The 27816-nt window shown below is 46.1% G+C and overlaps 1 protein-coding gene across 5 annotated transcripts in view; it reads right to left on the bottom strand.

Moving 5' to 3' along the window:
• The window catches only part of RAPGEF1 (Rap guanine nucleotide exchange factor 1), an 85703-nt gene that overhangs the window by 11403 nt on the left and 46484 nt on the right, over positions 1-27816 (bottom strand). Inside the window, exons 8-16 of one of the 5 annotated variants that reach the window (XM_032920312.1) lie at positions 26430-26613; positions 25309-25824; positions 18894-19096; positions 16267-16425; positions 6639-6920; positions 5194-5286; positions 3467-3555; positions 2005-2116; positions 302-377 (exon numbers count right to left, since the gene is read on the bottom strand). In XM_032920312.1, coding sequence (XP_032776203.1) covers positions 302-377; positions 2005-2116; positions 3467-3555; positions 5194-5286; positions 6639-6920; positions 16267-16425; positions 18894-19096; positions 25309-25824; positions 26430-26613 — 1714 coding nt within the window. The remainder of the gene's footprint in view (positions 1-301; positions 378-2004; positions 2117-3466; positions 3556-5193; positions 5287-6638; positions 6921-16266; positions 16426-18893; positions 19097-25308; positions 25825-26429; positions 26614-27816) is intronic. The other 4 variants (XM_030506961.1, XM_030506962.1, XM_030506963.1 and 1 more) reach the window with 4 other exon arrangements.

Raw genomic sequence — 27816 nt, 5'->3', positions numbered from 1 at the left:
ACGTACAGAGACACCAACACAGCACTGTCACCAACTCCACTGGTGTGCCTTGCCTTCTGGATCTGGGCAAGGGCTACCAGGAGTTAATACCATCCCTGCTGCTAAATGGAACAAACAGGCGCTTATCCAGCTTACCTCCACTTCACCAGAGATAAGCACATCCCTCCCTCCCCTAGCTCACAAACCCAGTCCTCTTCACCCTGGCCCAGCCACAGCACGACTGCGCACATCACAGAAGACAAGCAGCAAAAGGCTACACCAGGCTGTGCTCCTCAGCCCTGCTTTGGTGCACCCACTGTACCTTTCCTGTCGGTCTCTGTTGCATGCACCAACAAAATGTCTCCAGACCCACCACGAACATCTGGCCCATCATCTCCCTGCAATGAGAACAGGAACACGTTAGGCATGGCCCAAGCTCTGGTTTACCATCTCTAGGGTTCAAGCTCAGTAACAACTGGCAGAGTACACAATGTTCCTGGCACTGCTTGCAGCGCAAGCTGGGACATGGCCTTCAATGCTGGGCTAATCCTGGAATTTGAATAAAGCATTCGGTGTCCCATATGAGGATCTGGGCTGATCCTCACTCAGAATCTCTGACTCCTCAAGGCCAGGCTGTGAAGCTCAGTGAAAGCTGAACCTTCTGTCTACAGAAGATTGAACAGAAACGTCCCACACTCCCAAATGCTCCCAGAAGACCATTAACAGAGCAGTAACACTGTGTGAACTGTCTCAAAGTGCAGGATCACGTACCCCAGAGGCTGTGAGGTGAGAGGTCATGCATTCAACATGCATGCTCCTGGAACATCAAAACCTAGTGAGTTAATTCCCTAATCTGGAACTATTTGGCTAGAGGTCACCTGAAGTGATCCAATAACTAGGAGCAGAAAAACAGCCCTGATAACGGCTTGACCCTTGCCTTTCTGCTCTCTAAAAGCATCTTTCTTCTAGCTACTGTAATTCACAACTAGAAATATGCCAAACTGATCTATCACTCAGCCAGCAGCTCCCACGCTGCAGGAAACAGCTCATGGTGGCAGTTCTATAGTGTTTCAAACATATAGACCATAAGGAAAAGAAAAAAGAAGGGCTGACAGATCTGCTAGCCCAAATGTTCAGAAATCACTAATTTTTAATTGTTCTTTCTTAAAGGCAATATTTCTGCAGAGAGACTGGAGTCGAGCCTGGCTTCCCTTACCAATGTCTGTCATTTTAATAGGCAAAACACAAAAACCCATGGATGACAGCCACAGAGCAGCTATGTCTAAGATGTGAATTTTTCAGGTGACCCTCTGGCAAGATTCATGAAATACTACTCAAAGAATGAGTAATAGCTTCTCACTCTCTCCTGCACATCTCGGCTGACCAAAGAACACTCCTAAAGTGCCAGTAAATGACACATTCTCTCTGTTTTTCAGCCTAGCCCCCTGACAGTCTGAGAGCTTCAAAAGCCTGCATATTCCCCTGGAGCTGCACGTCAAAGACAGCTTGGTTCAAGAGCAGAGTGAGCAAAGCCGTCTGGGAGTGCACCCAAGGCTAGAAACAAAGCCATTTCTCAAATACAGGAACAGTCACTTCAGCTGCTCTTCCACATCAGTAATATAACATCCTGCTCAGGAAATCTCCTAAACCTGCCTTCCTTCTGAAAGGCCAACACCATAAACTTGCACCTGGATTTATTGTGCTCAGCCTCCCAGGTGCTTCATTTCAGGCTGGCACAGGCTGAAAAGGTGGGAAAGAGCAGACTGGGAAAAGGGCACGAGATGCGTTGGTTTTTAGAGAGACATCTCACATTTTGTTAAACCCCCATTCATTGCTGATGCTCCCTGCCCACACCAGCATCTCATACTTTCACAACAGCTGCACACATAAAGCTGCATACCACTTCTGCTGTAACCTAGTTTTTCCTAGCAAATAAAAGCTGATGCCTTGCTTGTGCTCACAGAGAATCAGGTTTCAATGCAGCATAAACCAAAGAGTATGAAATCAAACCCTGAATGCACCTACCTCTTGCTTCAACGTTAACCTAGCCATAATTTCACTGTGGTCGATAAGGGATAGCTCATCTACCTCTTCCTCCAACTGTGATGATTCCAAAGCATCTGGTGACTGCTGCTGCCTGTAAAAAAAAAGGGGAAATATCCATCAGGTTCATTGCCCACCCAGGGGAAGAGATGCTGGGTCCACTTGAGCTCTCAGTGTACAATCCTTCATTAAGTGACAGTAAGTACACAGACAGTCTGGAGGTAAACCTTCTGCAAACAAGCCCAAATTCCTAGCTCGAACTCTGCTGCTTTGTGCATCTCTTGAAAAAGAGGAAGATGAACCTTTAGGACCTGAACACTTGTCTGCCTGTGCACCTCTGGCAGACAGGATTTTACTATGCCCTGCCTAAGTATACACTTCCATGTCTCCTTAATCCACCAGATTTTTAGTGCACACAAATCTAAGCTCTTCCTCAAACGTATAGAGACTGAGAATACCCTGTACATATGTATCTTGGTCAGCTCATGACCCACTGTGCTGCTACAAGGGGGGATGACAGGTTCTCTTTTTGCAGGAGGATAAAGCAGAAAGCTCTGACCACTTTTTTGGGTACATCCACACCACTAGTAGTACTCCTACTCCCAAAGGCTGGTTCTCTTGTACCTGGACACATGCTCTCTGTGCTGGTATTCCTAAAAAACACAGAAGTATGCATGTTCTTTATAGCTTTCCCCAGGCACAGGCCAAAATCCTGTGCACCAGTCCGTACTTTGAAGCAGATAGTGAGCTTTGCAGAGCACTCTTGTATTGTCTCCTTCACTGCAGGGATTAAAACCCCCAAACCAACTGCAGGAAAATGGGGGAGGGAAGTTGACTGTCACACACAAAACAATGCCATCCTCTATTTTTGCTTTAGAAATGCAATTGAAGAGCAATCTCAAGCAGCAGGGAAGCACTCCACTCCTCCTGAAGCCCATCTGTTACAGCCTGCACCTCTTCATTTACATAGACAAATGATAGCTAAGAGCATTAGAAGGGATATAAAGCCTCCTGCTTCAAGGCCCCAGCCAGCCTCTAACTAGCAGGGTTAGGAGGAAATTCCCCTCTGGAAGACTATTTCCCAGCAGTGAGACATGACTTTTTTTTGCACATTTCCCTGGAAGCAGAAGGGAGCAGCCAGTGTCAATGACAGCACTGCCAATTAGGTGGGCTTAGGAGGGCTAACACAGCCTGTATTAACCCCCACAAGCTCCCTGAGTTAAGTAACGATGCCTTGCTGGGATCTTCCTTCTTCAGCAGGATCCCATTGCTCACCAGTTGTACAAAACCCCATGTGTGCTTAAGATTTAAAGAAAATTGAGGAGGTTGAGGGCAGAACAGGCAGCCCCTAGGATGGTTTGATAAAGGGCAGGGCTAATGGGACACTGGAGACTCTGTACCATTTGAGGCTGGGGATCAGGAGAACCAGGAGAGTCAGGCTCACCTTTCAGCACCATCTTTGCCTTCCTTCCCCATGGCACTGCTGTTCAAAGGGGAGTCTTTGGAGTGGCTGTCTTTGACAGAGGGAGATTCCTGCAAAGAGAAAGGAGGTTTTCATTATTACAGAGGGTCCTACACCCCAGCTAGCCTTGCATTTACAGTCTGCCTGCCTCTAAATGGCCCTTTACCGTAAATTCCTACAGAGCAGTTAAAGATTGATGCAAGTTAATGCCAAATGCCAGGAAAACACAGAAGTTAATCAGACAGGAAATTTGGGAGCATCTCTGGAGACTAGTGTAATTAGTACTGTTTGCTTTTAACATTGTGAAATGATGCTGAAAGTTACAACACAAGTCAGCTGTTGTCTTGGATTTTAACCCTCTCACAACTTCTTTCCTCCGTCAGTCCTTACTGTTGAAATACTTGCCTTCTACTTTAATCAGAATGGTTACAGCCAGCTCTAAGCTCTCCAGTTTCAGTTCCCCTCTTGATCTCAGCCCCCAAAACACCAACTGGCCTTAGGGAGTGGATGCACGCTGCCGATCCTACCTCCCTTCTCTCCCATCAGAAGAGCTTACACAATGATGCAACGTTTCCACTTCACAATTCATGGCTGTGGAAATGAGACTAATGCAAAAAAGCAGAACCATCTGAACCTGCGGCACGGAACAGCAGGTAGAGAGCTCAAAGCAAAGATACAGCATTTTAAATTAGCCATTTATTAAGGAGACAAATAGCCACGAACGACAAATGGGAATATTAATCTAACAGCGTTGGAGCTCAGAATTATTTACTATCATGCAGACTGAAACTTGGAAATTCAACCTATTGAACAGACAGGATTAAAACCACCTGCACGCTACCCATTCAGCCTGGAAAACACACTGGTGAGCTTCAGGTTCTTGGTGTCTGCAGAGTTTTTCCACACTATATCTGTAAAGCCCTTTGCTTCGAAGTTGAGAACCAGCTTCCAGCTGCCCAAAAGGATGGGCCTGCCTGGATGTGTCTCCTGAAGGGAAATGATGGGAGCGCTATCTCTTGGCGTATTTAACATCAGCATGGATAAAGGTCTTGGAGACATCCTGTAGGAGATGTGCCTTCCAAGATGAGGGCAGGCAAAAGGATCGCCACAGACCTCTGCTGCTGTTTCCTATGACCCAACAGGAAGACGGTACCTCCCTGCAGTGGAAAACGCCCTGTGTCTCCTCTAGGAAATAGCTAAGATACGAGGCTTGAGTAAAGGAAGAAACAGCGTGCGATTACAATGCTAAATCAATCACTTACTTTGTATCCAAATGGTAAAGGAAAAGAAGAAATAATTTAGAGCTCAAGGCTTTCTGTATTAAAATAGGGAAGCCAAAGCAGTTACAAGAACAGACACGGCCCCAGGGTGGTGCTGGTCAGGGTGCAGCTTTCTGGAAGGGAATCTCACGCAAAGCAGCTCCAAACAGCGAAGTGCAAACCAAACAGCACGGCAGGAGAAGCCATCCCTATCTCCGGCCAAGGCTCACAGCGACCTCAAAAGCATCGCCTGCTCTCCACTGGGAGCAGGAGGCCACCCAAGCCAGGAGTGGGCAAGCAGAGGGACAACCAGCAAGGGAGCCAGGGCAGCAGGATGGACACAGGAGCTCCACGGTGTGCAGAAGAGGCCGGTGCCAAGCGCGTCAGCCCCAGCGTGAACTCAGCATGCACCAGGCAGCCCCTTCCCGGTGTCCTCTCCAGGTTACTTACTCCTTCAGAGCAAGGGAGTTCCCCGTTGCTCTGGCCAGAGGAATACAGATTGACGTATTCACCCTCACCAGCCTCCTCACTGGCGTTTTCACTCTAAGGGAGACAGGATGAAAGGAAATACGTGATGGTGCTCCCCGCCAGCACAATGTTAGTGAGAGAACGCGCCCACGGGCTGGGAGGAGAGGTGCTCTCAGCGGCTGCTGTCACCTAACTGGGAGCCCTTCCTTTGGCTCAGTGGCCTACGCCAGCCACCAAGGCTGTACTTTACCAGGGGTTTTAAAGGACTATCCTGAAGGCTGCAGCAGGACAGCAGCAGGCACTGCTTGGCAAGAGCTGCCATGGACTCCATGCGAGACTGCGAAGGTGTAATATGCATGTGCGGATTTCAAGATTACAGAAGCTGAGCATCCAGAGCTTGACACACAAGTGCCCGTCCTACCCGCGCTGTGGTCCTGCTGCTAACTGCAGATCAGCCCTGCAGCCCTGAGGGTATCAAATATACCTCTCAGACTATGACGGAAACACAGACTAGAGCCATCACACCAGGCTAAACCAAACTTGAGGGCTTCTGGGCTGTAACAAGCACCCAACGCAAGAAGATCAACAGCAACGTCAGGCCCAAAGTGTGAAACCTGCTCATTTACTCTGCAATCAGTGTTCCTCTTCCAAACTTCATGAAGAAGCAGCACGACCATGCACTGTGCTGACAGGAATCAACTCTAGGCTTTGCAGCAAACAAAAGAGGAGCTGCCTTGAGAACCAGGTGTTTAAAAGAGTAGCTGTAATGGACAAACCTGCTCACTGATCTGCAAGACTGATCTGGGACCTCAAACCAGTAGGGCTGTATCAGTGTGGGAACAGCGTTAGTCTAACTTCACCAACATGTGATGCTTTGCACTAATGTGCACTGCCACCAAGCACACAGACAGGGCTGCTGAGAACTGGGAAGAGCAGGAGCCTGGAGAGAGCAACATGTTTATCCCCAGGAGGGACAGAGCTGGACTACACCCGCTGCTCCTGGGGCTCACCAGTGACTTAGGAGAGAGAAGCAATCACCAAACCCCGCCACAGCAGAAACAGCAGGATGTGAACCACCTTTAGGAGCCCGTGTTTAGAAACAACCAACATCACAAAACACTCCTTTGCCTTCCTCAGCTTTGTATTACAATTGCAGGAAGCTACAGCAACTTCTCCTCTCCCCTTCACCAGCATTTGACATTTCGTGTTTCCTACATGTGTGCTAACGTTTTCTCAAACCTGCTGAGGCTGTTCATTTGTTCTAGCCACCATTTTTTACATGAAATTACCTCTCTGCAATTCACATACACATTTGGAAAACGGACTAGATCACATTTAGCATGTATTAATACAAGAGACATTTTCTTTTAACAAACAAATAAACGCAGCCTTGCGTTAAGGTGCATTATCTCTACGGATAGTCTCACCGAAGGCGTCTGGAGAGAATCAGTGAAAGAGGTTTCAGAAGGAAGGCAGACAGGAGCATTCCCGTTAAAGCTGCTCTCCTGAGAAGAGGAGTTTGGCACATCCACAGTGCTGGGAGACTGGCTGGCTGCGGCGGGCACCGCTAGGTCAGAGCTCTGAGATGGATGGATGGGTGGAAAAGGTGGGGTGGAGCAGGAGGAGGAGGTAGAAGAGAGGAAAGGAGGTATGGAGACTTGGTTGTGAGGCACAAAGTCCTGGGAGTAGGACCTAAACACAGATTTGTACTATGAGGATGCAGAGACGTACAACACAAAAACAAGGAAGATGGGGAAAGGAAAGAGACAGACAAAAGAAAAAGTAATTAGATTGGCAGCAGCGTAGCAGTGACAGCACAAGGCATTTGTAGCACAGGCACTGCCAACCCCAACTGAGGCAGCTCTGTTTCATCACCCACACGCTACAGCAGGAATTGCTACCTGGGACACATCAGCCAGTTTTTTCCAGAGACCTGTTCCTGCACAAACAGCAGCTCGGCTGCTCATCTCGCAGAGGGAACGTGGGCACCAGGGTGTTTACCTGCAGGTATCCAGCCTTTGCTAGGCAGGGTTTGAAAGCCTGGGTACCTCAGTCCTGCTAATGACAGTGACCCTGAAAATCACTTGAGTGGATGACAGGATGCGAAGGCATGCAGAAACCACGGCTGTGAGCATGCTGGAAATATCTAGATAGAGAAAAGAACTCCGAGTGCTTACTGCTTTTCTGGGATTTTCCACAGGATCCAAATTTAAGATGCCGTTTGCTCCAGCCCTGTAATTTAACAGCTACTGTGTCAAGTCTGTTCCAGAATACACAGCTCCTAGGGAGGAGTGGCTGGATACTGTCTTTAAAGTTACACTGAAGGATAAAGGAGCTTATGCTGCTACTCCTTCCCATTTGAGAAACACAGGGAACAAAAATGGTAATTGCCCTCAGGAGCGATGAATTCCTTATCAAACCGATCCTTTAATGCAGTGCCTCAAAAAGTCAGCTGAAGAGATGAAAAGAGATCATCTGCGTAAAGCTTTATTTCACTATCTCTCCTAATCATCAGATTACTGCTCAGATAATATTAAACAGGGTGCAGAGGGAATATATTATGCCAAGAAAAACAAGAGCAACCCGCTGTCTTTTAACATCTGGTGCTAGTAAGATTTACCATCAGGGTTAAGTCCAAAACAAAGCTGACACCCAGCAAAAACCAAAAAAAGACAGTAATGCTAAACCTGCTGGGGAGGAGTTCACTTTAAAACCGGCAGGGCTCAACCACTAGTGAGACCTGTGTTGTAGCCAAGTGGACCAAAGGAAGAATCACATCATCCAAACAAAACCCACGCTGAAATGGGGCTGTGTCAGTTGCTCCTTCGCGTGATCTGCAGCAGAAGGATGGTGCATTACAGAGCTCTCCAGAAGCACAGACACAACCTGCTCAAACCAGGCTGAAAAGTGACACCGTTGTGATGTAAAAAGAAGGGACAACAAAGGCAGGAATCGGAGAATTCAGGCTACATTTTCTCAGAAGACTCGAGTGGGTGATGAGAAGCAAAGCTTAGTCTGTCACCTGAGCCCTGGTAGCCGCATCCAGTCCAGCAGGGGTATTTTTGTCTCTACCGAGGAAAGACATGAGCTTAAAAATCTAAACTGAGAACAGCCTCGGGCCAGAAACCTGGGCAAAAAAAAGCTTCTCTACTACAAAGGAAAGAAAACATAAAGGTCAATCGCTAGACTTTACCTTCCACCACCTTAATCCTCAGTGGTTGCCCTCCACCGTGCGTGAAGTCCGGCAGTGCTCTGGGTGTATTCTGGGGGCCCCAAACAAATTGCAGGCCATAACACAGAGAAGCAGAGGGAGATGCTTTGGAAAGAGAGCTTAAAAGACTACTGCTAAATAATTAAAATGCAAATCCCTACCACATGCCTGTGGCTAAAAGGAGACTGGCTCTAGGACAGGTTCCTCTCTCTTCCTGCCTGTTTCTTTCCGGATGAGCAGCCCTGGCTCCAGGGACACCGTCAGCTTTTGGTGCTGCCTCAGTAACAATGACAAATCTAATCTCTGTATTCACTTTCTGCCCGGATAAATGCTCTACATTTATTCATTTTCACTTGCATGGCACAAAACACTAAACCCCTCGTAAGACGCCAGGCTCATGACATCACCTTGGCTCAGCAGATCCATTGTGCCTGCCCCGTCTCCCTGGTATTTCATGATCTCAGTGGTGCTAATATGCCAACTATTGCCCCAAGTCCCAGGCTAGACCCCCCCAAAAAAGAACAGGAGCGGAGTGGATGGAGAATATGTATCCCACCAGCCACCGCTGCAATGGCTCAAGAAGGCACTCAACAAAGTGCTGTCCTGATAACGAGATCCTCTGATCCAGCTAAGCAAATAATTTGTTCAAACAGAACCTATGTGCCAGCTCCCCTGGTGCTGGACTTCCTGCTCCCACATGAGACAGGCGGCACATGCTGTCCTTCACTTTGTAGTTGATGGACATCTTCCACCGAGGAGTCCCAAGGGTTTTTGTCTCTGACCTGTTGAACCCAAGAGAAGAAGCCAGGCTTTTGGAAAGCTCACACAGGGCAGGAGAGAAAGGAAATCACTGTCCTCAGTCAAGTCACTCTGGGACAGGCAGCACCCTGCGAAGCTGTCACGCTGTGTGATGGTGCTGGCAGGGTTAGTTCAGGCCAAACGCTGGCCGGGAGGCTCGGCAGCTGAGCCGCTGCCTGGTACACTGCCTGCAGGCTGAGCTAGCTGCTCAGGGACAGGAATTACTGCTGCTGGGGCAGGAAAAAATCACACAGCTTCTGCCTTGCACAGTTTCAGAGACATTAATCCCAATTTAAAGGCAATTCAGACCTAAATATAACATAACATTCCATAAATCTTAAAAGTTTGACTGCGGATACGTTACTCCTGACAATCACTATACATTGATTTCTCCTTGGTCTCATCAATACACCTTTCTAAACAATATTTTGGCATGAGATGTGTTGAAAATGCTGCTTTAAGGCCCAGGTGCCCAGGAAAATGCATTAATCTTCATTATGTGATCCGTGAACAATCATTTAAGGACGCAGACATGCTCTCAGCATGCTGTTAACAAAGGGAACAGTGCAGAGAAGCCTTTGGTGCGCTGGCATTAATTAGCCAAGCTGCTCTCTGACTTCCAATCCTGTTGTAAAGTTGCATCTTGTGGAAAGCGAGCCAGGGAGCCCCCGCCTTCCTTTGGAGCCTGCAAGCAGCTCTGGAATTCCAGCTATGCAGCCGTGCTGGGACAAGAGCCAAGAATGAAGCATACTTTTAAAGGGGAAAAAAACCACCCTGCGGTGGAGATGATGTCCATATGGCACCCATTCCTGCTGCTCGCCAGTCAGGCCCTGCCCAGCCCAGCCAGCAGCTGCAGCAGGAATTGTGGCAACAGCTTCCATGGAGTTTGGGTGTTGTACATCTCTTGGAAGCCCTGTCATCCTCTCAAAGACACACTTTTTGGGGCAGGGGACAGTCCATTCAATAGAACTGTCGCAAGCAAACCAGTCCTCCTCTAGTCTGACCCCCGAGAAATCACAGGCAACAGTTTATCCTGAAAACAAATCAGTGCTTGTTTTAATCTCCTTCTTAGAGGTTTCTTTCAGGGTCAGTAAGACCTCGGTTACGGCTGTGCTGACACAACCTCCTACCCCTTGGCTTTGCTTTAAGTGAAATACTTCAAGATAATCTCTGGGAAAGCTAGAAAGCAGGATGCAACCAGATCCTGTGAGAAAGGATGCTTTTCTCTATCCAAACTCCGGCCATGCTGCCAGGCTCCCACCCAGCACGAGTGATCCTGCCCTACAACAGCAAATGGCCAACACAAGGAGAAGAGTTCCCTCTCCTCTCACCAGTAAAGTGGATCTTAAAACACACCTATCTGCCACTTGGGAAGTACTTCCACAAAGCATGGAAGCAACCTCGTCTCCTGGGAACAGAAGGAAGCCAAAATGCCCAGCCCTGAATGTTTACCACACACTGTGACACACAGAGGTCTTCCAGAGATGGCCTCTTTCAATTTGCTGCCTTTGATTTTTTGCAATGGTCAATATTTTAGAACAGCTTTCCATCATTAGCAGCAGTGTTACAGGATGTCCCAAAGGTCAATGACATTATGACCGTTTATTTGGATTAGATGGCAGGAGATAAGCACTCTAATAGAAAGCTTATTTCAAGAGTGACACTGCTCTACATTCACTAGGCATGGCTGACCACAAGTAACAGCGTGTTTCTATGAAGGGAGCCACTGGTTCTGAGCTAGAGCAGTCTCCATCCTAAATTCAAAGTTGAATTCAATTACATGGCTGACAGAGCATCCGCAGCATCAGCAGACACAGTCTTTACCTTTTAAGCACAACCTTCTCAATTACCCTATGGAATTCTTCTGCCAAATTAATCTGCGATCCTGCCAGGTGCTCCCAGATCAGGTAAAGCACCAGAATTCCAAAACATGAAGCTATCAGAGGGAAGGATCAATCTTTCAGATCTCCCCTGCTAATGCTATTAAGAAAACGACGTGGGCAATGTGCCAGAACTGAATGCCCAAATTCTAACCGTACAGAACTATGTTCACAAACTACTGGGTGTTGCACAAAGCCGTTACACCCTGAGAATATAATTGCATAGACAACTATTGGAAAAGACTTCCTATCTCATGACACAATGCTGGGCTTCCAGGTACTTTTGCTAATGAGGAAGGAAATGCTCCTGCAATGAATGGCTGGAAACACAAGCTGCCAACAGAATGGCTTCAAGCACTGCCACAGGAAAGGCAGCAACTCCTCATGCTTGAATGTTTCTCAGCAAAGCCTCTGACCCGGCTGCACAGCTGACCTCCCTGTTTTTAAGCAATGGTTAGCATAGCAGATGGATGGATGGGGCTTGCTGTTCCCTTGGGAAAGGGTCTCCTGGCTTCTGCACAAGAAAACACAAAATCTAAACTTCTCCTTAAGTGGGAGGGATTCCTGTACATCTTTGCAACAAATCAAATAAGGGGACAGCGGGGGAAGAAAACATTTGTAAGATTTATTAACATATGTAAGATTTATTATTAACCATGCTATCACACATCTCTCTTTTGAAACCAGCAGGAGAATTCAATCTGATCACGCCTACACTGTCAACTCTTGTTCAGCTTGCAGACAATACCACCATATCCAGCAAGCAGATCTTTAAAAGGCAGAGCCTGGAGACAAAGACAAGACTCCTAAAAACTCAGTCACACAAAAAACGTGGGGTGTGTGGCCTATGAAGTCAATAGAGGACTGTTTAAAGGCGTACACAGAGCCATAGTGCTCCAACTGCAAGAAAAACATATAGAACCACTGGAGGAAGTGGTTTTCAGAAGCAGGAATTGGTGATCCAGCACACAACAGCACTATTAATACCACTGTGCAGGCCTGCCGTGGGCAGTGGAAATGAACACAGAAGGAACACTAAACAGGAAAGGCAAAACAATATCTAGGACTCAGAGGATGGTTAAATGGATGCAAATCTCCCTTCCCCCCTTCCCTCTGCTCCAAATTAAGGAGCCAAAAGCTGCTTATGAGAGAAATGAATTAACACTCTATGATTTCCCAGTCCCTATCTCCCACCATCAGACCACCACATGAATCAAACCAGCTCAGTCTCTGCTGAGGGCCAGGGCTGTGGTGTGTGCTGCAGGCTGCAAGTGAGCTATGGGAACAGGGGCAAGGCAGGGAAAACATGGGAAGCACATGTCTGCATTGTGTGTGTCTTCAAACACTTATCTGATCCTCCTTTTCCTGAACATACGTTAGCACACACACAAGAAAGAGAAACAGTGGCTGTGAATTTTCTGTGAGCTTCCTCAATTTGCTCAGGAATGGTGGGAACAAGCGAGAAACAGAAGCGCTGAACTGGAGCTTTCATAAGGAAATCACTTGTGCCTTCTGCTGGAATCCTGACAGCCAGTTTGGGTTTCTGGAAAATTACTGGAAATGTTTCTTAATTAAAAAGAAAACATAAGAAAAACCAACATTTTGAGAAAGTTATTTCTCCATAGTGGAGGATGCAGCCAAATTTCCACTAATGGCATGTACATGCCTCGGAGAAACAAGTGTGTTCCTTGTTTCAGCAAGGAAAAGCTTCCTAGCTGTAAGTGAATGCAATGCCTTCTGCAGTCTTTGGTGGAAAATATGTGGAGGGATAGCAACAGAGCTTGTCACTGGCCTGATTTCTTCTGTCAGTGCAGAGCTCCCCAGCTGCCAGGAAGTAACGAGATTCCAAGATCTGCCATTCGGATACCTGCCCACCCATTTCCAGTCAAACAGCACATGGAGCTAATGAACCAAAGACAGTATCTCTGTCTTCTGAGAAGAAGGGAGGGAGGTGATCAGCTAGAGTAAAACTACTGCCAACAATCACCAAGGAGGATGGTTTCTTACTGCATACCTCCTTTCCCACTGGTTAGCAACTCAAAGTACTTTCAAGAGATGGGAATCCCTAGAATGATTCTTTACAGTGCAATCCAGTTGTCCCCCCAGTGTGGGATTTAACAGTTTAGCTGTGCATGGGATTGGGAATATGACGCTGCAGTTTCTTAAACATCAGCCCTACACTATAAACAGGACCCTTGCTGGCACAGAGGCCAGACACGAATCAGACTCGGTTAAAAGCAAGCTCAACTTGCCAAACCTATGAGGTTTGATCCAGTTGCTCAAGCTCTGCCTCTCTCCAGTAAAAGCTATTACCTCTGACACAATTTCCTGCAAAGAGGGGAAAAGCGCGATTAGTGGGTTGACAGAGCAGTGGTGGCTTCTGGATTGCAGCAGTGGCTGCAGTGCGGATCAGAAGGAAAAGAGTCAGGGTTCTAGAAAAGAAATTAATACATTAAAAGAGTAAAGATGCTCTGAGCAACTTCGTCTCTTTTCTGCTTCAAAACACTGTCTGAAAATAGTCTTTTTAAGCCCCATAAATCAGTAGTAAGGCACTAGTCCTTCACCTGGAGTACTGAGCTAATGGGCTAACACGCAAAACATGGTGTAGGTACAGCTTTGCTGCTGCCAGCACAAGAACAGATGGGGACAGGGACAGGTTTTCCCCCTGGGATTGACTCCTGCTGTCCAGGCCAGTCTCCAGGGAAGGAAAAAAAGCACAGGGCATTTCCTGAAAACTGGCTACGCTTGGCAAACCTGCAATGCTCTGCTTGCATTGGGTCAATGGACAGCCATTTCATTTATCAGTTCTGACTTCCTGGTATTGATCTAAGGAGGTTTTTGGTTCCTGTACAGAATGGATAACTATTTGTGCAGGAGACATATAATTTTAAGAGATTTAATAGCCACCACTGATATTTGGCTGCACAAGAGGCCAACTCCTCAGATGGCTGGTATCTGAAAGGCGTGCTCTCTCCAGCATTAACTCCCTTGCTGGGGTTGGTGCAAAGCTAATGCTTAACTTTTAGCAGGTTTATTGTTCCCCACAGTGCTCACTTGAGTGGCCTTTCTCTGGTGAGACAGGAAAAATGAAGACATGAGAAGAAGAGGACCATAGCAGTGTGCTTAAACCGCTCGTGGTGAAGCTTGCGGCATCCCTCATCTGAAACCACACACTCCTTCCAGTTAGCGCTCAGGAGCAGATTGCAAGAGGGGGTCCGGCCCTTCTTAGCACTGAAATGCAGGGTGTCGCCTTGGGAATGAGCCAAACCTTGACAGCTGTTTCATATCTCTGTCTTATTAGGGATAAGGAAATGGGATAAACCATGGTTATGGTATTACATGGGTCAGCTATGATGCATGTAAGGACATTGGTATTTTGCAGCTCGGAGACAAAGAGACACTGTCATAGTGAAAATCTCATTTTTCCTTGTGAAAAAATAGAGCAGCTACAGTTATGAGCAACTATGAGATTATCATAATTTAAAGGCATTAATGGAAAAATCACATTTTTAATTCAGCTTATTTCCTTTGTGCATTTGACGGTGCACTGTGTAATTGTTCTCATTGTTCCTCATTCTTCCGCCACTTATTTTCCTCTCACCAAATCCTTGTAAAAACAAGTAAAGATTTTTTAATGAAGTTTTAACATTTCATAAAATAATATATTCACAATGATGTAGTCCAAAGCGAGATGAGAATAGGTCAGAACAATTAAGAAGATAGGAACCATTTAATCCAACCAGGACACTTTCTTAAATGGAAGTGCCTGCATATTTTGAGGACATTACAGTATCATATTTATAGCCTCTCCATCAAAACAAAACTATTCAAGTGCTTTTACCTAGTCCTACAGTTCCGTGCTTTGCTTGCAAGGATCACTATCAAACAAGAGAGCTGTACAAGTCAGAACTTTTGCATTACTTCAGATTTAGAACTGTTTACCACACATTTATGCAAGCACTAACCTTTCCACACCTCAGCCTTCTCATCTATGCAGAAAAATGATGATACTGTTTTCTCTCACACAAGTGGAAGCCAAAAGCTTTTAATTCATTGCTTGTGAAGCAGCACTACTTGTAAAGTACTTGAATACTTTCTTCTCTGGACCAAAGATTATTGCTAATTTTTAGAGAATGAGTAAGTGTTGAAATGGGAAGACAGCAGTGGCCCAGTGGGAGGATACCATTTTCAAACATTTAATATTAAACTAACTGAACACTTTCTGAATTTTCTCAAGTCCTGTCTGATAATTTCTATTCCAGAAGTCTAATTTAACTAAATATCCAGGTCACTGTTAAAAAATAGTCTATTCTCAGTTGTCATCACACAGCAATCAGAGCATAACCACATAGTTTTACATGCAAACGAGCCCCATACTGATGAGCTGGTGGAATCCCATGGTTAGATTTAATTTCATTATCTTAACAGTTTGTTATTACAACCATTTAATTTAAGCAGCTAATCACAGATTTAAGCAGTGCTCTAAGATTATTCTTATTTTGATTTAAATCATTCTCCGCTCCTCCCGCCTTTCTCTCTTCAGACTGCTCGCAGTGCTGTAGGAGAGAAAACTCTGCTCATTCACCAGCAAATCATACAAGGTTACCGAACTTGTCTAGGACCATGGATACATGAAGGGAAGCAGACAAGCAAATATTAGATAAAAGATCTGGTAGGGGCCATTTTCTAGGAAAAAAGTTAAGGAGCTGCAGCCACTCTTCCATAAGTTTGACTAAATCCATGTATTTTGGGGACGGCGTCTTGTTATTTCTCCAAAGGCCAGACTCACGCAGCAGCCTTTAATCAACTCATCCACATCACTGACATTATGCAACTGAACAAAAAGACTGCAGCTCTGATGTGCAGCCTGGGGAACATGTAGGTCAAAGAAGTGTGCCTGGGCACACAGGCCAGCTCTCCTTCGTCAGTCCCTCACCGCCAATGTCAATACTGATGTTTATATAAAGAAAGCCCCCCCTCCCCTGTGCTTCATTTAGTAGGATTTACACACAGTTCTTCTCACCTGGGGATGACTACATGAGTTCAAAACCCCCAAAAAGAACCTTCAGCTTTACCTGCAACCGTGAGCGTAAGCACAGAGTTTGCACACAAGAGTTTCACCGACACAAAAACCACACATGTGTTAAAGTGCAGAGAGCAACTCACCGAATGCACAGGAAAGGAGCTGTGCCGGTTGAGAAAGGAGTTAGAGACTGACATAGTGAGGCCCTGAGTGGCACCGGTGTCCTCGGGGGTGAAGGGCACTTTAGTTTGCTGGACACAGTAGGAGACAGAAGAGAGAGAAGAGGCAGCATAGGAGGCCTGCTGAAGAGGGGGAAGAAAGCAAGAGATAGAAGACACAAAGAGAGCACAGAAAAGGCTATGAATAAAAGGATAAGAAATGCTAACTGTAAAACAATGCATATAATGGCTTGCTAAACAAACAGCTATTCATACAGTTCATCAGAGCCAGACACACCAATATGCCTTTCTTGAGCTCAAGAGGCATGGCAAAAATCACAGTTCAAATCTTCTTTGTTTCACAAATCCCTTAAGAATAAACTCCCACCTCCCCCCTTCCAGTTTACCTGTGGTCAACTGCTGCAGGAAGAGGCAACCTGCTCCTTGCTGCCTTTTTTATCCCATGGCTTGAGGGCAGATGCCCAAAGGATGAACTGGCTTTTGCTTCTGCTAAACAGCCAGCTCATGCAGACTCCTATTTTTTGTGGCAACCTGCACACTGGGAACTTGGTCTCTCCAGTGTGAGCTATGGGCCCTCACTGCCACTGCTGAGATACTGCTGACAACAGTGATGCCCCGTCATTTTTCAGTCCAATCCAAAATTATATATCATTTGCACAAGAGAGAGATATTACACTATAAGTAACAAATACTATTAAGGAATTTCTCCTGAATTCCACTAGAGTAAGGAGTCTCAGGCAGGGTAAGGTGTATCTAGGCTTTCTCAGCTCTGACTTGTTGAATGTAACATGCAAAGTTTCATAAATAAGATGTGAAGCTCACATGACAGGACTCCCTAATTCTTATTTTATAAAGGAGTCCATCCAGCAAAACTTGCCTGCTGGTGGAGCAGCTGATGCCCACGTGATTTGTTATTCCAGAAACTCTCATGGAGCAGGAGCAGAGGAACAAGAGTCTGGTGGCTTTTACAGTGATTGTTGAATAAGCCATCATCTGCTTGCACCACTTTCCCAACAGATGAAGGTAAGAGTGGGAGGCTGTGCTTGAAGAAACCTTTGCTTCAGGGAACTGCAAGCAACACCTTGATGGTATCAGCGTGCTAAACTACAGGAATGCCTAGCAGGCAAACCAGTGACATCTTGGCTGCCCAGATAATAATTAAAAGGCAGCAAAGAAAGGCAGTTGACAAATTCAGGAAAGAAGCAGAATTTTCCTTCAGCACAATGGCTACAGTAAATCTGTGTTGACAAACCCTCTCTCATGACCATGTAGCCCAAATCACCACTGGAAACTATCACTAGAGTGTAGCCACCTCTAGGAGAAGGTAGGGCAAGGGACTGCAAAGTACAAGTGACAGTGCAAGGATCACATTGATAAGAGAATCAGAGGCTCTGCAGAACTGCCTGACCCTTCAGAGAGGAGTCTTGTACACTCTTCAGTGTCCCTGCAAAGCAGATGGGACACGGGCATTCAAGGTCTCACCCCCACAAAACAATAATGCAGAATACTCAGTTTAGCTTAGCTGGAAATGTTAATTTATCTTCTTAGGACTCCTACCTGCATCACAGGAATGTAGTTATGCAAATCCCAAAGTTAGAGTTCTCTGTTGATTTCCCACTTGATTAAAAAATAACACCCTGGGACAGTCAAACTTTAGCATAGATAGCATGAAGAAATATTGCAACAGTCGCCCTCGTGATGGTAAGACCACGGCTCTGTTCCCACAGTTCCTCCTGTTTTGTTAAAGCCATGGCCAATTTAAGTTAGCTACATCAGCACAAAAGATGCCTTCTTTTTATAAAATAGAGCAAATTAGATAATTAATCTAAACAAAACCCCTCAGGGTTGGAGTTAAAAAAAGAGAAAGGAAGACCCTTAAAAAGAAATAGGACGAAATCCCAGCTCCACTGAGGATGGAAACAAAACTGCTGCTGCCAACACTGAGGCCAGGATTTCATTCTTCCCATGGAAAATGGCACTTGCTGTACTGTTAAACCCACCACCAAACACACATACACACGTGGATGTGCCTTTTTGTGCTGGCAGTCTGAATAACAGGTAAAATCCTGAATCACACAAGGGGACTAATGCGAGGAAAATGGCTATACCAAAGTTCTGCGGCTCTGGCAAAGACTGAGCCATAAAAGCAGTTATTAAGTTTAACTGTTATTATTATTGGCATCCTTGACAACAGTTTCAAAACAGCATTGGGAACAAGAGTGCAGCAATCTCTTGACAATCATGTTGCTCAGTGTGTCAAAATCTTCAAAGCAGTTGTCGTTACACAAGCCTGTAGCCTGGCACAGATTCAGCCATGCCATGTGGAAGACTGACGTTTCATTTTTAGGGCATTTTAGGACTTTCAGAGCCTTATGGGGAATGGTCTGAACATGGGGTTAGAAAGGAGCTCAAAGTAGATGATGCAAAATGTTTAAGAACATGTTAACAAGCTGAGAAGGAGCATGATGGGGTAACTCTAATAAGACATCCTCCCACTACTGCAGCCCATCAGAAATAGAAGCATCAAGAACAAAGCTATCTGGGGGAGGCTGGTGTGCCCAGCCAGGGAGGGACCAATGGATGTCACTCACCAGCTGCCTCTGTTTGGGTGGGAGAGCAGGAGGAGGTGCCAGATCTTGAGAGGGGTCTAAGCTGATAAAAGAGTCACTGAACCCATAGACTTCCATGAGGTGCTTGTTCTTCTGCTGGTAGATGTGCTCGTTCTGAGGGGTCTGGTAGAACATGGACGGCTGGGGCTCGGAGTAGTCTTCCACAAACTGCATGTATGCCATCACTGCAATGCAAAGAAAGGTCACACTCACTGCTTCTGGTACACATTCTCATGGGTGCTCATTCTCAAAATGAAGTAAGGCTGTGCCACTGCTAGCTGGGCTTTGCTGCAGGCTGGGAGGAGCAAGGCATCCACGCTGTGTTCACAGGTAGCTCACACAGTCAGTCACCATCCACCTTGCACGAAAGGATCTGAATATCCCATCCTGCAAGCCAGTGCACAACAAACATAATCACAGGCCGCAAACACGTCTGACAACAGTTTAAGGAAACCGTGAGGTCTCCAAACAGCTACTTGAGACGTCTGATTCACTGATGCTTAGCCCAAATTCCTTCCTCATGTAACCAATGGCAATTTTGCCAATAGCCCGCAACAGCTCATGTCCACAGTCATCAAAAAACCAGAATAACTTAGGTCTGCTTTCTAGGAGGCACAAATCATCTTGCACAAAGATGCAACCTTGACAATAAATCTATACTAATTCTTGTGCATATAAGAAGTCTCGTATCTGTAGTCAGCAAGATTTCTAGAATGAGGAGCCTTATGGCCTTTCTCCATTCCAGCAAGCTGATAAAACTGTTATTGGAGAACACCCACCTGTGAGACTGGGTGTACCTCTTCGTCAGCTATTTATATGCCACGCTGATCCAAGATACTTACCTTCTAGAAGCGCCACTGACCATGCCTTTTACTCCCTTTGCTCCAATCCAACACCTTTTGCTCCCATCCCTTTATAAAGCATCTTATAATGTCCAATTCTTGAATCCAACTGATTCAAAAGCTTTTCTGAGATGTGGTTCAATGGAAATATTAAATGGGATCAAAACTCATTTAGAGGAGCTCTCCATCTGTACAATATCCTTCTAAAATCTATGAAAATACCCCACAGGTCTGCCTATGCAGCTCTAACAGAAGATTAGTTACTGCTGAAATCTTTTCATGTTGGAGGGAGGGAATGACACCCAGTGTCATAGGAAGACCCCTCCGAATTATTAAGGATCAGAAATGTACTTAATAAATATAAAATAAATACAGAACTCTCTTCTCTGTACCTGAGAACAGGAGCAACAGATGTATTTAAGTGCCATAAAAAGGGCTAACCAAGGCCTTTTTGTAAATATGCTGCTGTGCACAAGATACTGTGTGATCATTCTTCCCTTCCTCCTGATAAACCAGCAGTTGTCAGGTTCTGTAAATCTGGTCATTAGGTGGCAATTATTCAGCTTCTTCTGGCATTTCAGTTGTACAGCTGAAATGAATGGGTGACTTCAGTGAAAGCTATAAATACAATGCAGTATTTGCACATCACGAAGCTGGTTCCCACACTAGCTGCAAGGAGAAGCCCTCTGTTCACCTGCCAACGCACAGGGACGGGCCAGCCTATTTCAAACAGGATGCACTGTGCTAATGTGTCACTGTGCACCTGCCTTTTGCACCCTTTTTTTTCAGATTTCCTCTGATATTTAAAATTCCAGAGCTACCACAGCTGCCCCTTCCCACAGAATAGAATCGTCCCCTAAAACAGAATAAAGAAAGAAGGCCGAGGCAACCAGAGCACAGGAAAACTCAGCTGATGGATTTCAATCCCAACCGGCAACACCTGCTGTCCCCATCCTGTGACCCCACATGGACCTGCCAATGGACAACCTCTTCGTGTCCAGCAGCACTGCCAGCTCCTGCAGAGCTCTGCCAAGGCTGCTGGAATTCTGACCTCCAGCACTCCCTGCTACCCCAGCCTTGCTCCTCTTCCTCCCCAGCCACCCTCCTTCGCAGATGTAAGTCACCACCCTCGCTGGTTCACACCTCTCCTCTTGAAAGGAACATGGCAGAGGTTTCAAACTGCACACACAGGAGTGTTGGTGTGTGCTTGTGCCTGCTCATCTGCTGGTGTTGGCACTCCTGTTAAAGCCAAAATCAAATTTGCTCATGCATGTGAATTGCAGCCTAACAGTGAAAAGAAGCACGTTCTGGCAATATTCTGTTATTTGAAATCAAGGTGAAGGAGTCTTGGTGTAGAAAACACAGAATTACTAAAATACTGTTTTCAAATATCAGTGATTCAGTTGACTAAGGCACTTCTATTAATACCCGTGTCCTGAAAAATGCCATGGTATCATACAACAGCTTTAGAGGATAAGATCTAAAGAAGGCTTATGAAAGATATTTCTCTGGCAGCAAAAGTGAACTAAGGTTCATGACTCCTTGGAGATGTGTAGAGGACAAGCGCTTGAGGGAAAAGACCACATTTTGAGAGTTCATCAACTAAGTGGGACAAAAGCCAAGAAATCAGGCTTGGCAGTCCTGGTACAATCAGACATTGCTGGCAGCAGACATTGCTAAATTCAGACCAACCTTTTCTGTGGAGTTACCTACAAAAGCAGCGCTTCAGTTAACATCCAGATCTGAAGACAGCACTCAGGATTGACAGCTGAGTTCAGATGTTTGTATGACACTGCAGCTCGGGAAGTGTTGGTGAAAAGGGTATCACACTAGACACTTGGGTAAAATTAAATTACTGTAACGCAAGGTAGTAAGGCTGAATGCTGTTGAGAGCCTTAACTCAATCTGCAAGGGACTAATGAAGAGCTCTTTTATCTCAGCTCTTTATGAGGCTAATGCATCCCATCCTCATGGCAGCTCCCCGCCTTGCTTGTTACAACTAGTCCAGGGCAGGTGAGCATGTCTCTGCTTCTACTTTGTCTTCTTCTCTGTTTTTAGGTGAAGTGAAAAACAGTTGGGATAGTGAAATACAAACCTGGATCAGGAACAAACACTGCAGAGCACAAATTAAAATGGGCATCATTAAAATGCTGCTGATCTTGAACACGAGAATAAGGGAGCAGGACCACTCCTGACACTGCTGTTTGCAAAAGGTCTTCTCTCCCCCCTCTTCCTTCATCCCTTCCCCTCTCTGCTGTGGTTTTGAACAAGGCAGAAATGTAAAAAGCAGATGGGGAATTACATCACCAGCTCAGATCAGGCTGCACACCCTGCAGCGACTGTGCAGAGGGAGGGATGGAGGCTGCAACCTCCGCTGTGAGCAGCCGGGGTGGAGTGACACAGTCTCAAGGCAGCACCCCAGGAGAGAAGGGAGGTGTGAGAGAGAAACCTTTCCCACCACATGCCCAGAGCTTATGTCAGCTCTGAACCCAGACAGAAAATACTTGAAATGAAAAAACCCCATAAAATCTCAGACTGAGGCTAGGAACACCTTCCCAGCAATCTGTTTGCAGTGCATTGGCTGTCATTCATGAAGGAGCTAAAGCTGCTCAGGGATTTCTAGCACACATCAGTTCTGCCCACATGGTAGAAGAAGTCACAGGTATTGCTCAGACTGCACCAGCAGTGCCTGAGCCAGCTCGCCACGCAGCCACTGCTCTGCAGACAGGGAGAGCAAATGCTCATCCTGGAAGCAGCACCTGGCTGCAGTAAAGGAGAGAAAGCAGCAAGTAACCTCTTGTCAGGGAAACACCTTTGGTGCAGTGGTTGTTGGAGTCTGCAAGGAATCGCTGGGAGATTATCAGCAATAAGGCACATCTGCAGTATAGGTAAGGCACAGCAGTATCCGATGCAGAGGACTCACTGAAGGTCTACCCCAACTCCTGGTGCAGTGCCAGCAGCCTGTGCTACAACTGGCCCTGCACAAGCACAGGAGATTTGTGTGCATGGGCAAGAGCCAAAATAATGGAAATTCTTAAGCTATACAGCACATCAACTCAGTGGAGAAGTCAAGGTCAAATAAGCCAGTCTGTGCTGTCACCTCTGGGAGGAAAGCTGTTTTTCAGAGCTGGCATTATCCGCTGGCTAAGCCCAGCCTGCCCTCAGCATGGTTCCTGCAGTTAAATACCAGCTGCTTACAGGGCACCAGGCTGCATTTTGTTCCCACTGACAGGGAGGGGAACATGAATAAGTGCCTCACCGCTAGTTTCCAAGCTGTTTGGGGGGAGGATCTTGTTTTTTCTGACTCTGGACTCTTCACTGCAGAAGCTCTCCGTATCTGTGTCTTCTACATCAGCAGCATGATGCTGGTGCTCAAGCAGAAGTCTGAAGTAATTTGCCCTTAGCACAGTAACATAACAATAATTCATGCCAGACTAAAAGGCTTATCAGTCCTCTGTTTAAATTATACAGAAGTCAACTCTTGGAGGTCCCTCTGAGCACAGCTCACAGCAATACACATGGTTAACTCAAGCAGGATTTGCTGTATATTACCAATAAAAAGACCATCAAAGTCTCTGCTGCAACATTTCCTGCCAACTACCAAAAGATGACCCACAACAAAAGGACTACAACTAAGTCCCATCTGTGTGAGCTGTAGATCTTGTTAATAAATTCATGCATCTCCTCTGGATCCCAGGAGTTTGTTGGTGGTGTGGAAGCAGCACTGCCTCACCTATGTGATTACACAAGAATATCTACATGCATCAGCCTCCAGGCAAAAAAATCCTGGGTGCTACTATACAGCCTGAGTAATGTTTTACTGTCCTTTTAATGTTGAAAATAAAAGCAAAACTAACAACCACAGATCTGTGGTGTGATATGCTGTGGAGTAAAGACAATCTAAAACAAGTTCCTGATGTCACATGAATGCAATTAAAAATCCACACCAGTCAGGTATCAGCCCAAATACTACCACAAGCTTTGCAGCAAGGGTGCTTTATCAAACCATCAGAGCTGACAACACATTAGGTAACAGCTTCTACCTTTCCTAACAATCCAATTTGACCAATACTCCAAAACTCCAAGTGCTTCTCTCTTTCAGCTGTCAAATTGCCTCTTACCCAAGGTTTACCCAGGCATCTCCCCCTACTAAACCTGCCTACGTGCACAGAGGTGCATCTCCCTGCATCCATCCTGGTGTGCACGGTGTAAAACCAGCTGGACCAGCCCTTGTTGTTAATACCCAGAGCTCACAAGGACCCAATCCTGCAGCAAGGAGGCTCTGCATCACATCCCCTTGCAGCTGGTACTGCAGGCAAGTATTCTGAACAGCATGAGCCATAACAACCAACCTTGGCTATGCCCTGTGCCAGCTCTTATATCCTTTCTGTTGCCTACAAACACACATCTCAGCTCCTTTTTAGTTGCTTTTAGGATCATTTAAATGCTTGCGTCCCAAAAAGGGACAAAAGTGATTTCCTGCATATGGGGACACTACCATAGAAATGGACAGACTACTGGCCCTGCTGCACCACACACTGATCTTGCTTCCACCTTATTCTCAGTGAAGAGGCTTATGAACTGCAGAAATGAGTCAGAAAGCCAACCCAGCACTTTCAAATCAGCTCTTCACTTGGGCTGCCAGCCACACAACGTAACACTGTTCATCCAGATCTTGCATACACCACCTCCTCATGCAACATTCAGCTGCAAGGCAAGCCAGTGACTAGCTTGGCTTGCTAGTGAGATCCAACATCTGCTGGATCTCACTACATAGTCCACAGCCTTCCTTGGCAGATCAGTATGGCTGCTTGTTTGGCAAGAGGTTTCCTATGTTTTCAGCCATGAACAGTAAAGAAATCAGAATAAGGTTGTGAGCTGGAGTCACAGTCAGTACTGGTGTGCCAGGAGCCTGGCTGGGGCCAACGAGCCTTTGCTTTAGAGGTTGGTCATTTTAATGATGTGGGAAATTCTTAGGCATCCAAAGGAAATGAGATCCCATAGCAAAGCAGTAGTACTGGACACTAGGTTAATAGTCTTGTCTAGCACAGCTTGTGGGTGACTATGTTCCTATTCCCAAAAAACTGCTCTGGCAATGCTTGGTTTTGGACAGAAAAGCAGCCCTTTCTCCAAGCTCTTGGAGAGTACCCAATTCTTTTCTGCAGTGGGAAAACATTCATAAAATGGGGGCAGGGGAGAAGGAATGGACATAAAAAGGGAGGATAAATCAGGAAGATCTGCAAGGCAGAGTGCCTCAGAGACTCGCACTCAGGTAAACAGAGAAGTAAAATGGTCTCACTACAGTAAGATGATGCCGTGTGATGACAGCTCCCCTGGGCCTGGATCATTCCTGGCTCCAAGAGTCACTCCCTGACCACCATAGGAATGACACGTCCCTTCCATGCCTTTGACATGACTGATTTTGACACTCCGCCTCACGTAAGCAAGGGCATTATCTTGGGGGTCACCGTTACTTAGTGGTCATCACAAGCACGACAACTGCAGGGAAGGGGAAACCCAAGTAAAGTAAAACCCAAACACAAGAACTTGCTTACTGTGTTTGTTTTTCTTCTCTGGCAGAGGAGGTGGCTTCTCAGGGTCACTGTTAGAATCTGGAGCAGCAAAATCAGCAATGAATTCAACCGGTGCTGAAGAGTTTCCTTGCTGGAAAGGCAAAACAGCAGCAAACGGCGTGAAGGGTATTGACGGGACAGACACTGCATTCTGCATGTCATCCTCCGAGATGTTATCATATTGGGAAGGGTGCCTCTCATAGGACACCCTGCAGCCTGAGTTTTCTGAAGTCTGAGAGGCTGCACTCCTCCTCTTCTTTTCTGGTAAAGCTGGAGGAGTCTCTGTTGGCTGTGCTGCTCCTGAGAGGTTGCAGAATTCCAGTGGAGGAGAGCTGCCCTGCGGGAGCTGGAAAGCATGTCCATGGAAAGGGGAGCCAGACTCACCCAAAGACTCTGGCAACGGGCTGAGGATACCTGGCACCTGCTGAGGTATCTGATCAGCATTGGAGAGGTCTTGCTGCAGGAATTCATAGTCCGGATCATAGTGATCTGATTGATCTGGTTAAACAGAGGCGAGAGGAGAATGATAAATTAATTTCTCTCTTCTACTGTTTAGCCCTTCTTAATTCTGCTCCTCCCATTCCATCAGTTAATTAATCAGTTCATTTAATCAGAGTGCTATTTCCTTGCAGCAGGGACTATCTTTCTACACCTTCTGTAACATCCAGCCTTAATAAAACTCTTCCCATTATTTCTTTACATTAGCAAACAAGTAACAAAAACTCAGTAGGTAGATCATTGCAGAGATTATTTATGTTTCATATTTATATTTTTATTTTCTTTCCCAGTATGTAGAAACGTCTCTTTAGTCTACCAGGACTGACATTTCTGCAGACAAGTCTGAAATCAACAAAACATTCCACTTGAGAGAGAGCTGAATTGAGTTTGAACACAATCATCTATAGCTAGGGAAACACATTCCCCTGGGCTTTTTCCTATCTGACAGAATATAACTGTGCACAGAACTGCCTGCAGCAGCTACAAGATGACAGTTGCAAGCATAATCCATTTACTTCTGCATCACAACTATGACAGCTCCCAAACAAGAGTGAAGGGGCCTCTTCCAGCAGCAGGAGGACAACTCTGGACAGCCCTCAGCTTACCTAACGTTTCACAGCTTGTGTTGCGGGAGCACTGACCACTGTCGCGGTCCAGAGAAGAGAGTTGCTCGTCGGACTTGCTGAGTTTGCCGATGCTACTGCATGGTGAGAGGCGAGGAGATTCCCCCCCATAGGAGTGGCTTCCACCCGACAACCTTCTCTGGGCGTAGCAGTCCACATCAAAATCCTTAAGCAAAGGAAAAATCAGATCAGTGTCATTCTTGGCAGCTCGCTAAGAAGGAAGATGCAGCTCGAGGAGCAAACACCTCACAGTTGTGTTAAGAAAACCAGGAGGGAAGAGGATCAGTGCTGCTAGCCCTCTCTAGTTAGACAAGCTCATCAGGACCACAGAAAACACCCGATTTAGTAAACAGCCCATGCCAGGGAGCTCTGTGTGCTCCTGCTTCCAGGCAGGGCGTGTTGTGACCCACACTGAACTTCACAGAGGCTGAGGAGATGACCAAGTTCCTCACTGCTACACACACCTGATAACTGCTTGTCAAGACACTGATGGTAGGGAATTAGCCTGCAACATTTCTCATTAAATAACTGGGCCTTTAGCAAATGTTTGGTTAGCTTAAGTGCATGCAAAGGGAAAATAAGCAATGGTGAGATACAACTTTCTGTGCTTATGACTACATTTCTGTTTTGGAAATTCCTTAAGCTCATCAACCTGCAAGTGAACCGCTCAAGCATTCCCACTCCAGCAAAACAACTTAAGTGTGATTATACTAGGAACTGAAGAACTTCCACAGCTTTATCTGGGTCAGCCAAACGACTAAGCCAGAGCTGAGGCTTTGGGGATGAGGACAGATCTGATTTTGGTGCAATTTAATACAATTCAGGTTCTCACTGCTGAGTTAGTAAGTTCCAAAATGTGTAGAGCAAACCCAGCCATTTACCTCATAAACCCCAGCCTAGCACGAGCAATGAATATGACTAACACGCACAGTTCCCAGTGTTCCATATTTCCCCAAAGCACCAGCAGTGGTCAGAGCAGTTGCTCAAACTGCTTCTTGGATTAAAAGAGGTTTTAAATTGTGACTGGGTGAAGATATACACGGCCTGTAAGAAAACCTTGGTGAGATCTCAGTAAGCTCAGCTCTGTACTTGATCTGTTCAACACAGCAACACTCAACCACTCACATCGTCACTCTGCTACAGCTCAAGGCAACAAAGTTTGTAGCAATTTGTTAATTAAATCCAAACAATACTGTAAAAAAAATTAAGCTATTCACATTATTTATTATCCTGATGTTCCTGCCACTAAAACTCCTGCTCCCGAGTGCAGGGCTGTTTGGGACGAGCACAGGCGTGCAGGGAACTGCGTGGCTGCAGCTCACGGCATTTCTCTGAGCTTTTGCTACAGTTCACAGCATGCTTCCTTGGC

The sequence above is a fragment of the Strigops habroptila genome, chromosome 15 (assembly GCF_004027225.2).
Source record: "Strigops habroptila isolate Jane chromosome 15, bStrHab1.2.pri, whole genome shotgun sequence".
NCBI lineage: Eukaryota > Metazoa > Chordata > Aves > Psittaciformes > Psittacidae > Strigops > Strigops habroptila.
Note: the sequence above shows the minus strand (reverse complement) of the source record. Positions and strands in the feature narration are given on the sequence as shown.